The sequence below is a fragment of the Kogia breviceps genome, chromosome 5, assembly GCF_026419965.1.
Source record: "Kogia breviceps isolate mKogBre1 chromosome 5, mKogBre1 haplotype 1, whole genome shotgun sequence".
Lineage (NCBI taxonomy): Eukaryota > Metazoa > Chordata > Mammalia > Artiodactyla > Physeteridae > Kogia > Kogia breviceps.
This window is the reverse complement of record NC_081314.1, coordinates 39,479,364-39,493,544: the sequence shown is the minus strand read 5'-3', so window position 1 is coordinate 39,493,544 and position 14,181 is coordinate 39,479,364. Positions and strand designations below refer to the sequence as shown.

The window sequence follows — 14,181 nt, the reverse complement described above, 5'->3', positions numbered from 1 at the left end:
TCCACATTTACTTAGGAAGGCCTGACCATCTGCGAGAAGGAAGCTGTATAATAGTTACATCTGGGGGCAAAGGGGTGGTTGGAATATAGGGGATTTCCCCACTGTCTGGCTGGATCTATTGAGGCCGGCCCCGGGGCGCCGAGGAACCTGGGTTCCTGCAATGCACCAGCCAGCAACCCCTACCCCTGCGCGAAACCCCCGCCCCTCCACCTCACCCCGCGGCCCCGACCACCAGACACACATAGGCAAAGCCCCTCGGTCCGGACGACCAAGACACACCCCCGCCTGATCGAAGCCCCCAGGCCCTGACACCCAGGCCCCTGTCGGCCCAAGCCCCCAACGGCCCCAAACAGCCCCCAGCTCCTCCCAGACGAACCTCACCGGTCCCGGATACTAGTCCCCGCCCCCTGGAGGCCAGCCCCCGCCCTCCCCCCGCGCCGAGTCCCCAGCCCAGGGTACCAGACCCCGCCCCCCTTGGAAACCCCCACGTCCACTGGAGACCACACCCCGCCCAACGAGCCCTGCCCCCCTACCCTGGAAACTAGCCCCCGCCCCTGGAGACCAGCCCCCTTCCCTCTCGGCCGGGCCCCGCCCCTGGAGACCAGTCCCCTCCCTCTCGGCCGGGCCCCGCCCCTGGAGACCAGCCCCTTCCCTCTCGGCCGGGCCCTGGCCGCTGGAGACCAGCCCCTTCCCTCTTGGCCGGGCCCCCGCCCCTGGAGGCCAGCCCCCGCCCCACGGCCGGCCGCAGAGCGCGGCTAGCTGAGGCGCCTGCTCAGAGCGCACGCGGTGCGGTGGCGGGGGGGGGGCACGGCCGCGCGCTCGAGCATGGCGGCGGCGGCTCTGGGCAGTTCCTGTGGGTCCGCGTCCCCGGCGGTGGCCGAGCTCTGTCAGAACACCCCGGAGACCTTCCTGGAGGCCTCCAAGCTGCTGCTCACCTACGCGGACAACATCCTCAGGTGCGGGGCCGTGGGCGGGGCGCGGCGCCCGCGAGGCCGTGTTTGGGGGCGCCCGGCCGGCCCCGGGGGCGCGGAGGCCGGGAGGGCCCCGGGCCTGGCTCCCGCTCGGGGGGGCGGGGGTGGGGGGAGCTGGGGCCGCCCGCCAGGGGCCTGGAGACCCGCCCGGCCCAGCCCCGCCGGAGCGGAGGGAGTTTCTGCACCTGTGACCTGACACCTGCTGTTGCGGAGCCCAGGGCGAGCCGGGTCCCGGGACGCGCGGGGCGGAGGAGGGGAAGGCGCGCCCCGGGCTCTGGCCTCGGTCAGGCGGTTGAACCGTCTTACGTGTCAGGACAGGAGCGGCTACAGCGTTTCATCCCCAATGCGTGCGTTTTACCCACCAGGTGCCTTCAGTTGCCATAGGGCTTCTCAGAAGTTAGCCACGGACAAGATGTTTTCTTCCCAGCGTTTTGTGAATATCCTAATACGAGAGCCTAACACTACCGTGGTGTTCGTGAGGATAACCTTGGCTAAGAGTAGTTTGTTTCCTTTTCCTCTGAGCACACTTCTAGACCTCTAAGGAACCTTACAGATTTCGGGAATTGGGGAGTAAGTTTGATTAGTCATTTTGAAGCATTACGTCCCTCCACTCTTAGATAAAATGATGTGGTGTCCTGAGGGACGGGATGTGGGGGGGAGGGAAAAGGAGCCCCATGTGCCGCCGCCTTAGTGCTGTTAGCTCGTTTATCAGGGCGCCGTGATCATATAGGCTATGACCCCCGCCCCCCAGACCCTGGTGCGCTTGCTTTTCTAAGGGGTGGATGTATTGGCCTGAAGTCTAAAAGGAGATACTTCTCAGTGTCAAGGTCATAGATTTCACGTGAGCCAGTTTTGGAGACATTAGTTACAAGTGCAGTGTCTTAACCCATGGCAGTTTTAATATGGCTCATATAGGCAACATTAATGATTTCAAAAGTGAATTGAAAGAAGAACATATTGAGCCTTTGTTGTGTGCCAGATGCAGAGAGGGATGCAGCTTGTGCACTGTGCACAGCTGCACAGTTGAGACCTATATGGGGGCTGCCTTCCTCCTCTGTGACACCCTCTCAGCTCACCTTCTCAGCCCTGGGAGGTCTGACAGCTCTTCAGAGCGCAAGGACGCCAGAGGATTCTGTACAGTGAACTCGGAGGCAGAGTTCTCCAGAGGCCGTCAGCTAGCACCTCCCATCTGGAAAGCCACCAAAACTATTTAAAACCCCATTCTTCAGAAAAGGGAGTTGCCCTTGTAATGAGGATTCACTTCTGCTTTCAATCCAGGGAAACCACTAATGCTGAGATCAAGGTATTTTTAGGAAGGAAGTCTTTTGCATCATAATCATCATTATGAGTGTTTACCAAACTCATAGAAGAAACCTGGCATGCTGTCAGTGTATGTTATAGTCTCTACTATGTCTTATGTTTCTTATCCTAAAAAGTTTTTTTATCCAAAAAGGGAATTAGGAGTCTGGAACTCATATACGTGGAGATGGTATGAAAAACTACCCTTTTTAGTTTGTCTTAAGTATTAGTATTAGTTCTTGCCCTCATTCTTACAGTTCAAATTCATTTGGTCTTCAGAGGGGGGAAAAAAAACCTCACCCCAGTCCAGTGATTTGCTTGCCTCTTAACGGAAACGCCCCCAGACCTCTTCTTGATCCCGTAGCTACACTGCATTATAGACAGGCTAATCTAACTTATTTGAGAATAGAGGAAACCATAGTTTCTTTTGCTGTTTTAGGAACTCCTTTAGCATGAGAGATAAGGGATGTTGTCTTGATATCCTTTGCTCCTACCTCAGGATCTGACATAGTATTTTATAGGGTGAGTGCCGAAATGAGAATTTCATTTGCAGTTTTTTTATTGTTGTTGTTAACAGCGGTATTTGTCACCATACACTGGTGAAAATAATACCTTGGGTTAAGTTTGAAATTTCTGCTTCAGATGATGTTGATCCTATTCCCCAACTAAGGCTCATAAAGCTAATGAAATTATAGAATGAAGTATATACTAATTTGCAGGCACAATATACCATGGGTTTGAACCCTTTTTTCAGTTCACTGACTTTTAGATAAAAATCAGCTGTCCTCAGCATCTACCTTTCAAAAATCTGCAGTAGTTTTACTGGAATTCCATGTGGGTTCCCTAGAAAACGTGCTTCATTCATTCTTTAAAAAACAATATTTGATTTCCCACTAATTTCCTTTGCAAACTGCACACAGTTACTGGTTATGAACTGCGCTGGGTGTGATTGGGAAGGGCCAAAAATGGAAAGTGGTTTCTTCCTTCAAAGAAAATAAATATGTCTGGCAGAAGGACACAGGTATGGGAAATAGCCACAGCATAAAACCTAGAGAACAATTAATTCCAAGACGATCTTTAAGCACTTACGTGTTTATGTGAGGAGATAGCTGGATGACCTAGTGTGGAACAGTTCTGAGAACAAAGGTTTGGTAAGAGAACATATATTTGACATGATAGGCAACAGAAAGTGATTGTAGTTTCTAGACTCAAAAGAGAAGCTTAGGGCTTCCCTGGTGGCGCAGTGGTTGCGAGTCCGCCTGCCGATACAGGGGACACGGGTTCGTGCCCCGGTCCGGGAAGATCCCACATGCCATGGAGTGGCTGGGCCCGTGAGCCATGGCCGCTGAGCCTGCACGTCCGGAGCCTGTGCTCCGCAACGGGAGAGGCCACAACAGTGAGAGGCCGCGTACCGCAAAAAAAAAAAAAAAAAAGAATCATAATGAGAGATTCACGTGGAATAATGATGCGAGAAGACACAAGGCATGGGTTTCATTTATGAAGCTACTGCAGAACATAAGCATAACTGTGGATGGAACAGAGAGAAGAACTGTAGTCAGGGAATGGCAGTCCTTGATGACTGAGTGCCAGAGGTAGAGCTGGTAACGGGAGGAGACAAAATACTGTACCTGAAATAACTTGAGATTGCTCATCTGGGTTACTACTGACACCTGGAGAAACTGAGCAAGGTGGTCAACTGAGGATGGGTGAGTTTGTTGACAACTTGTATGGTGGAGAGTATTTGTAATCGAACCAGTGGGTTTAAGTCCCAGTCAACCATTTCCTAAGAGTGTATGTAAACTGGGCTTCAGTTTCCTCATTTTTAAAAGGAACGAACAATACCTACATTATAAGATTGTTGCAAAAGATAGAAAGAAATAAAGAACATGGCACATGTGTTGTTTGTTAGTCTCATTCAGTTTTTCATGTTAAGCTAAGTTACGTGCACATGTTTCCCTTGTTGTCAGCTGCAGAGAATGGTGGAATTAGAGCCAGAGATGCTTCCCAGATGTTCTAAAGGCAGAGAGATGTTTTTGAAAATTTTGCGTGTAAGTCACACTAACAAATTTTCAGAAGGACTAGAAATCGTTTTTCAGATGACCTACAAACCAACTTTTGTTATCAGTAATAACAATGCAAGGTTATAGGATGCACTCATGTACTAAATTTCCATTTGTGAGAACTCTTTCTGGGATTATGCATTCTAAAGAGGAAGAGAGCTAGTGAATGCTCAGATATATTTAATTCCCAGCATTACTGAAATAGAAACATTTAAGCTTTCCTTTTCTGAGAAAAGGAGTGCTGTGATTCAGTGGGAGGCTTATTATTAACATGTAAAATCTTAGAAATATGGTAAATTATGACTTTTGAGGTGCAAAGCGGGAGTTTTTCCTACTATTCAGTTGTAAATACACAGGCTAATTTTTTGTAAATGAAACAGTTTGTCTATCTGTGGGTAAGACACCTGGGAAGGCACCAAAGTGTTCAAAGTGATGGTTGAGTGAGGTTTAGGAAGTTTTGCTGCCCTTTCAAACCTCATTCATTCAACATCATCATCCAACCACCAGAAAAAGAAATCTCAAGCTCAGGTGCAAGATAATTGCTAACAAGCAAGATAAATAATAAATAAAGTCGTAGAAATAGTTAATTGTCACCAGAGATAGGAAAAAAAAAATCAGAGTTATAGCAAAAAATATTTGAGAAAAGTCTGCAGAGAAAATTAAATTAGTGGAAGAAGAAGATCAAAACTAAAGGTCCAGGGGCTTCCCTGGTGGCGCAGTGGTTGAGAGTCTGCCGGCCAATGCAGGGGACACAGGTTCGTGCACCGGTCCGGGAAGATCCCACATGCCGGGGAGCGGCTGGGCCCGTGAGCCATGGCCGCTGAGCCTGCGCGTCCAGAGCCTGTGCTCCGCAACGGGAGAGGCCACAACAGTGAGAGGCCCGCGTACCGCAAAAACAAACAAACAAAAAAACCTAAACTCAACTAAAGGTCCATAGGGGTACTTCAGACGCCGCAGGATACTTAGAGTAGTAATGGGCTCGAGGAGAGTGGCCACTCCAGGCTGATGCTGTGAAGCGAGAGGTTCAGGAGTGTTTGTATGGCACTTCTCCAAGGGCAGGCAGGAAATGGGAGCTGATGGATCCGAGGTCTGATGGCCCTGGGGCCAACTTCTGTAAGCCTTTGAGGGCTTCAGGGGCTGACTTTCACATCAGTCTGTGCTCAAGACTATGGCTGGTCTGCTCAACTCATTCATTCACTCATTCATTCATTTATTTATGGCTGCATTGGGTCTTTGTTGTTGTGCGCGGGCTTTCTCTAGCTGCAGCGGGCGGGGGCTGCTCTTCATTGCGGTGCGCAGGCTTCTCACTGCGGTGGCTTCTCTTGTTGCAGAGCACGGGCTCTAGGCACGTGGGCTTCAGTAGTTGTGGCACATGGGCTCAGTAGTTGTGGCTCACGGGCTCTGGAGCGCAGGCTCAGTAGTTGTGGCGCACGGGCTTAGTTGCTCTGCGGCATGTGGGATCTTCCTGGACCAGGGCTCGAACCCATGTCCCCTGCAATGGCAGGTGGATTCTTAACCACTGCGCCACCAGGGAAGTCCTGCTCAGCACATTTAAAAAGAGGAAAAAAAAAAAAGAGGAAGCTGGGATTTGGGTACCTGGATGTTACTGCCATTTTTCAAATTTTTATTTGCAATATACGTTGAGTGAGAAAAACACATAAATGATATGTGAGGTCTATGGATGTTGTACAAAGATAGAACATTGTTCATTAGAAACTAGAGAGGAAAATCTAAGCTATACAAAACCTGTAGCAGAGAAGCTGCTTCAATCCTTTGAAACATGTCTCAAAATAATAAGCTATATCAGAACAGCTCATGTAAGTTTTATAAGAATTTTTTAGTGTGAAAAAGGGATGAAAAATTAGAAAATTAAGCCCAGTGAAAGACTTTGATTATGTAGAAATCTGGAAACTCTTGGGAAAAAACAGACTAAGATAGCTCAAGCAGTTCTGCACCAGTGGGATATACCATCTTGGTGGTACTGATGTGTTTATCACCCTGTGGAGTGTGTTGGGTGTCGCGAAAAGATGCCTCATTTACCTGTAACTAGCTTTGGTAAAGATAGGATTGTTCACTGTTTAATGTTTAAGTGGTAAGAAAGAGGGGCACGTTTATGATGTAGTGTGGTATAGAAGCCAGGGACGTAAACATTTCACTGTGCCCAGGGCAGCCCTCACAGCAAAAGCCAAAGGTCAGTATTGCCAAGGTTTAGAAACCCTGATCTGATACACAGAATAAAAGAGTAAGGCATCTATTTCTCTTTGTGTTTCTCAGTTATCTGTGATTTTCAAATGAACTGCAGTAAAGAACAGTATTTTAAATTTCCAGTCCTTTGTGAACCTATAACTTTTGTAAAATGCAATGAAAATTTCATGGCAGTGTCAAATTGCTGTAATAATTACTGAGTACTTTCAATTTCTGTACTCCTCATGGATGAAAAGCAAAGAGTTTACAGATCAGCACCAATCTGGACATTTTAAGTAACACTATTTTGAAGCTTTTGTCTCTGAATATTCTGTAATAAACTTGTGTAATTTTTGAAATTAAAGAAAAGAGGTTTAAAAAAGTTTTATGTAGTTTTTATGACAGTTTGGCAACAGGAACTGCTTGATGGAAAACAAATGTGAAATTTGTTGAACCTTCCACAGTTAACAATCCCTGTTTTGGTTTTTATATCACAATATCTAGAGAACATGTGTAAGTTTAGGACAAAGGTGTTTGGTCATTTGCCAGCACTTGGCCACCCCATCATCCCAGACCCCAGGCTGATAGCCTCAGCACTGCTTCTGTGGACCCCTGAGACAGCCTCAGTCTTTCTTAATGCCATACTGATGGAAGCCACTGCCATTTTAAGGGCGTCAGTATCAGATATGAAACCTGCTTATAATCCTGAATTAAGTTCAGAAGGCCTTTTGAGTATAATACCTTGATTATCTTTAACCTTTTATTTTCTTTCTGATTTTTTTTTTTACAGCCTTTCTGATTTATCAACATTATTACAAATCTCAAATCAAAGATTTTTCATGCGCTGGTCTCATCTCATGTGTACTATTCAAAATCTTAATCATCGTAAAAGAAATTCATATCTTCATTGTATTTTATTACCATAGTTGCTTGTGACAAAAATACATCTTTAGCTGAAACAGAGATTATAGTAAAAACAACCATTGGTCTCGGGAAGAAAGAAAAATCAGGTGACCGTAAACATGTACCTAGGTTCATGTTTGTCGAAGTAAAGTCTTTAAGGAGCTGTGATTCATTTGTATATAGCTTCTTAGTTTCTTTTATTCATTCGTTTCACAAATATTTATTAACCACCATCTACATGTCCATCAGGCGCTATTCTCGATGACTGAGATCCATCAGAAGAAAACAGGCAAAACCTTCTGCCCCTGTCTGGAGCTTGCATGGAATTTTTTCTTAGCAACCTAAAAACTCATAAAGGTCTCTAGTTTTAACAGCACAGAAATAGAATGTCGCATGGGTTTCCCTTATGGCAGCATTGATATTATCAGCTGTGAAGTTAAACAATAATGTTGCAGTAAGTGTGTACGAGGTAAAAATCACAAAATCAGTCTGTCTTTCCAGACTGTGCATCCTCTTTCTTTAAAGCTGGGAACTCTGCTACCTCGTAGGCGTATAGCCAGTATAAAATGTGAAAAAGAATGCAAAAACATGGTGAAAAATGTAAATTGTTATATATAATCAGACTTTTTTTTTTTTTAATCAGAAACCCTAATGATGATAAATATAGATCTATCCGGATTGGAAACACAACTTTTTCTACTAGACTCTTGCCTGTCAGAGGAGCTGTTGAATGTTTATTTGAAATGGGCTTTGAAGAGGTAAGTATATTCACGGTTTTCTTCTCTGCAGTTCATGTACAGAGCATTCATTATAGTGTTGATAGATAATTTCTAAATAAGAATATTTTTATTGATTGATTTATTTTGGAAAACTATGCAACTAGGTATTTCTTCACTTACTCTACATTGAAAAGTCACAGTCAATATGCTTTAAATTCACAGTAAAATATAACAACTCTGCCACAGGGAGAATTCTTACAATCTCAGTCCTTTAGAATAGGGAGGTCAGACATGCAACCCAAGGACTAAATTGTGGTTCACTTTAGACTTTTAGCAAAAACCTGCGATGTGAGCAAACATGAATTGCTGATGGGGGTCCAACCACCTGTCTCCAGTAAGAAATGAAAAGAGTAAAAACAGAAAAGTTGAGTTTAGTTGCCATACATAAGGGTTCCCTTCTGTGACAGGAGAAAAGAATCTCAGTGGGTTTTTTTGTTTTTAGGTCAAAAGAAAAGCTTGGTGTTTCCGTTGTGGAATCTTGTGGCATAGTTTAATTTTATGACACAATGAAAGTAGCTTTCAAGATGATGAGTTTTCTTTATGCATATATGCTTAACCATTTCTAGTTTATGGAATACCGAGAGAAGTCCAGGCAGGTTCTAGAGGCCTAGCAGTCAGTAGCAGTCAACTGGCAAGACCGTAGCAGCTGTTAAGGATATATGCTGAGTTGCTCTGGGACGTACTTTCTTCCCTGCCTCTCCGCTTCCCTCCCCTGATGCTGTTTCGGGCCTTGGGAATGTAGTGGTTAAATAGTTAGGTAAGAGATCCCATCTCACGTGGAGCTTGCATTCCTGTAGGTTAGACAGACAGTAGGTGTGAAAACGAAGATGAGCACAAAGAAGAAAATAAGGCCTGGGAAGAACCTCATAAGCAACTGTAGTGATGGGCGGCTACGTAAGGACGAGCGCTCGGGGGAGGCCCCCGAGGAGACCATGCTTGAACTGGGACCTGAGTGATGAGAAGCCATTCAAATACCTGACGCTCTCAGGTGAGGGGTTTTCAGGCACAAAGATCCACACGTGTGGAGGATCTCTAGCAGGAGTAGCCTTGGCCCAGAAAGTGGCCACGGAGCCAGGCCTGGGGTTTTGGGAACTGTGGCAAAGATTGGACTTTATGACAAGTGGGATGGGAAGCCACTGAAAGGCTCTAAGCAGGGAAGAGTATTTTTGAAGATCACTCTAGCTGTTGTAAAGAGAATGTTCTGGATGTTCTGGATGGAGGCAAGGGGTAAAGCAGGGAGGCCAGTTATAAAGCTTATCACGTTAGTCTCAATGAGAAATGGGAGTGGTTTGTCTAGGTGCCGTGAGGACAGGCTTCGTGTGTGTTGCTCCCTGTGTGCTGGCTGCTGGGAAAGGAGCAGAGCAGGCAGGCACCCAGTAAATATTTGTGGAATTAAAGACCGACAGCAGTGGCGATGGGGGAGTAGTGGGGTCCAGGATTCCTTTTTGAAGCAGTCTGTGGGACTTGCCGATGAACTCGATGTGGAATGGAAGGGAAAGGAAGGAATCAGGGTGACGTCTGGGTTTTGCTTTGAGCAGCTGAGTGGATGGGAGTTCCATTCATCAAGGTTGAAAAATCTTGGAGAGTAGCAGGTATCAGGGGAGAAAAAATGGCCCGTCTTTTGGATAATTATAACTGATATACTGTTAAATATTCAGGTAGAGGTGTCAAGTAGAGAGTTGGATATATGAGTCTTTGATGATTCAAAAGGAGAGGCCAGGGTGGAGGTATAAATTATGGTGTCATCTGCTTGTAGTTGCTCACAGACATCTGAACATAAAGAATTTAAAACTATAGATGGGGAAAATTGAGAACATTGATGAATTTGTTCAAGGAAATGCAGATTTTTGAGAGTCAGATGACAGGAAGATTAAGTAAATGACAACTGGAGACTGTTGAAGTGTTTCAGTTTCTCATTGTTGAAGTGGCACAGATTCAGTGGAATCATATTTATCTTTCATTCAGCAAAACTTGAGTGCCAAGAGGGATGACCAACCTCTCTAGTTTGCCGGGGACTGTCCTGGTTTTAACAGTGAAAGTCCAGCCCCGCAGAAAACCCCTCAGTCCCAGGCAAACTTGTAAGCTGGTCATGCCAGTGCCAGGTAACAAACCAGATTGAGACTTGCAGTAGTATTTGATGCAAGTAGAGTCACAATTTCAGAAAAGATGATCATGCTTTAAGACTAATTTATACTTAGAGTTTCTAGCTGGCTTTGGACTTCACACTGTAGGAAGTAAATGTTTTATCAGTGTTAGCCAACAGAGCTGAGACTGAACGCTACCACTGGAAAGAAACTTGGTGGGCTTTGAGATAAAGCAGGAATCCGAGACCTATCCTGAAGTTTGCAGTTGCACATTAAAATCCTGGACACATTTGTGCCCACTTGTCCCTGAGGCTGCATTCTTGTTTATGAAAATTCTGAGGAGGAGGTTGAGAAAGATTGGGATTCAAATGGTCGTGTGACCCATTAGGCTGGCTTAGTGGAGTAGTTCTTGCTGGGAGCTGCACCCACCCTCGAGGAGGATGGGGCATCGAGGGCCGTAGTTTTGGTTGTCTTGGTGACTGGAAGATGTCACCAGCATTTAGCGAGCAGGGACGGGGTTGACTCACATCTGGCAATGAGAATTGTCTTACCAAGAATGCGTTGAGAAGCATAGATTTTGTTAAATACTAGAATCCTTGTTGGTTTCTTAAAATGTTATTGGGTCTAGTACCTTAAGCCTGTAGTTTTGTCCTCTTATGAAAATACAGTGCTGTCGATTAAACTTTTTCATACAGAAACTTCAATCATAATCATACATCCTTTTAGGACTGGTCCTGAAAAGATGGAAGGGAAGGCAGCAGCCTCTGTCTCACCGGGGCCCTCTCTGAGGTGTGGACCAGACAGATCCACATGGCTGTCAGGCTCTCCCATCTCTGGCCATGGTGTCGTGTGCCTTCCTCAGTGCTGCTCCACCCACAGTGTGAGATCAGAGGCCTCCATGCTTGGTTTTAAACCAGGAGTCTGGTTTCTCTTCCCAGAGCTCGTCATAGATAGGAGGTGGTTCCTTTTCTCCTGTTGGAAAATTCACTGTGTTCCACTTTGTGCCAATCATCATGTATGTAATCATCACAACTGTAGAAATGCTTTTTGCTCAACCCTTCAAGCTATTTGTACAGGCTTGTGGGTTTTGATCTCCGTTCAGTCTCAGGTGGAATCAGTTATAGCATAGCGATTAAGGTCATGCAGTTTGAATCCTTGCTCTGACGTTGGTAATGTAAGGCAGGTTATTTAACTTCTCTGAGCCTTCATGTTTCCGTATGAAAAGTGGGGATAAACCCAATACCTACCTTTCAAGATGGTTGTAAGAACTCTTCAGATAATGTGGGTAAAGTGCTTTTTAGCACAGTACCTAGAAACACATACATGCAGTAAATGGTAGTAGTCTTTTTTACAGCTGTTTTGAGTAATACATGGAGATTGCTGGCCTCTCCCAGCGTTTTCAAAAGGATTCACGTGTAATTGATTTTCATGTCATTGTGGAATAATGTCTTGGTCAGTTGTTTCCTGTAGATCTGCCCTCACCAGGGAAATAAGGTCATTCTTATTTGTGGAGTTGAATTGAAATGCTCACAATCTACAGGTTGGTCCACTGCATATTATAACAACTGTGTTATCTCATTTGCAGTTGGTGGAATTACTGTTTTAACACTGTTGCTTCTCAACACCTTAAACCTTGATGGAATATATTTTCATTTCACTTTTTTGTTTGTTTTGTAATTTACTATTATTTTACACTGTGAGCTTTGTTGTAATGTTTATGGTGCCTCAGTGCACTCTGATTATATTATGTGAATTCATTAAATGAATCACTTCTTAAAGAATCAGATTTTTATTGTTTGATGGTTTTGTTTTTGTTTGGACCACCTTTGTATTACTAAATAGCAATCCATAGTTTTGAATTGACCCTCAGGATGTAATTTTTGTTATCTTGGAAGAATTAGTGAACTCCATACACAGACTTCTAATCATGTAGCTATTCTTTTTTTTTTTTTTTTTTTTTTTTTTTTGTGGTACACGGGCCTCTCACTGTCGTGGCCTCTCCCGTTGCGGAGCACAGGCTCCGGACGCGCAGGCTCAGCGGCCATGGCTCACGAGCCCAGCCGCTCCGCGGCATGTGGGATCTTCCCGGACCAGGGCACGAACCCGTGACCCCTGCATCGGCAGGCGGATTCTCAACCACTCTGCCACCAGGGAAGCCCCATGTAGCTATTCTTAAAGACTTGAATTTAGAAGATTCAAAGGTTGTTATATAACTTTTTACTGGTTTTATGTGACCAGTGATCATTTTGAATGGCTGTATCTATAGTATCATGATTTCATAGGGAATTTCGTGGAGAGTAATTGTATCATATACTATTGCAGAGAAGATAGGAATGTGCATTTTTGCATCTCTTAGGAGGCTTTCTGACTCATTACAGTATTTCTAAAAGATAAAGTATTTTTCTGAAGGTCTTTTGAACCAGTAAAACAGGCTAAACATTTTATGCTAACAAGGAGACGTATTTTCTTAATTTTCTGGTATACTTCTGCCTGTATTTTTTTTAAAGTGCCAAAACGGTAAGAAAAGAAAAAGATTGTTAAAATATGATGTGTTCTGTAGTATTGGCTCCATTTTATATATACTGTGTAAGAATGACTGTCAGTATAAAGCAAAGGTTAAAATTTTCCCTAATTTTATAAATTCCAGGGAGAAACCCATCTTATCTTTCCTAAAAAAGCTTCAGTGGAGCAGCTGCAAAAAATTCGTGACCTGATTGCCATAGAGAGAAGTAGCAGATTGGATGGATCAGATAAGAGCCACAAAGCAGAATTATCTCAGCAACTTGCAGCCAGCACCCAGCTTCCTACGGCACAGCCTTCCAGTCCTAATGGGTTAACCCAGCATCCGGGGAACAGTGAAGGGCAGTCAGCAAATCCACCATCTGCTCCAATGGTAATGTTAGAATTAAACCTTCCTTGACTGCTCCTTTCAGTGTTGATATAGCAAAAGCTTTAAAATAGGACTTATTCCAGAATTTGTCTCAGTCATTCTTGGTTCTTATAGTTCTAATACGTTCAAATTTCCTGAGCTCTTTTAAAAAATTGTCAGATCTGTAACAAAAGTGGGGAAATGGCTGTCTTTTATTTGGACTTCTAAATCTTAACTTGTGGCTTATTGTTTCTGAGGCAGCCGGGGTTTTATTTAATTTATCATTTGTAAATACCTGTTGCCGTGGCACTTAAACCAGTTGCACAGATTAGCGTATGTCTTTAACCTAGAAAAAGTAAAGGACTTGCTAGACAGATATGTGGCCATCAAGTAAGATTTCCTCTATTGCTTTGACACTTCTGATGTAATACCTGCTGCTGTCTACCATGGAATTATTAATTCATCAACACCTCAATTCAATAAAAAATCGGCTTCTTTAGGCTTAAGGTAAATAATCATTAATTTACTGATAGTGGTGCTAGCATACACATATATACTTCTGAAGAACTGAAGTCAAATTACTGATGTCTTACAGGCATTCTCAGTATACTTAAATACTTAAATGATATATACTTAAATTATACTTATTTAATAGGAAATCATCCTGTTTACAAAAAAAATCCCTTTTAATAAAGGTCCTTAAGCATTTTACTTCTAAATTTTCACTGTCAGAAAAATTTTCATGGTTTTTCTATAGTAATTTTATCAGTAGGCACCTTAAACTCATATCCTCTTTTAATTTTGGTGAAACACCTGTTGCTCTCCTCCATACACTGGAACTCTACATCTAGAGTCAGTTGTTACATCTACCCTTAATTTTCTCCAGCTGAATAATTGGAGAGTCTTTAACCTAACCTCCCTGGTAGTCAGATGATGGTCAGTCATTCCTTAGTGTAGGCTGAGAATACCCTAAGCTTGTCTTTAAAAAATAAAGAATTGAAGGTGGTAGGGGCTGGCAGGGGAAGAGAGTTA

At 44.2% G+C, this 14,181-nt stretch overlaps 1 protein-coding gene across 3 annotated transcripts in view; it reads left to right on the top strand.

The window, feature by feature from the left end:
- The first annotated feature begins 629 nt into the window (after positions 1 to 629).
- NGLY1 (N-glycanase 1) overlaps positions 630 to 14,181 on the top strand; it is a 59,337-nt gene continuing 45,785 nt past the window's right edge. For all 3 annotated transcript variants that reach the window (XM_059065574.2, XM_067033891.1, XM_059065575.2), the window contains exons 1-3: positions 630 to 956; positions 8,061 to 8,175; positions 12,928 to 13,173. In XM_059065574.2, coding sequence (XP_058921557.1) covers positions 826 to 956; positions 8,061 to 8,175; positions 12,928 to 13,173 — 492 coding nt within the window. In that variant the 5' untranslated portion in view covers positions 630 to 825. The remainder of the gene's footprint in view (positions 957 to 8,060; positions 8,176 to 12,927; positions 13,174 to 14,181) is intronic.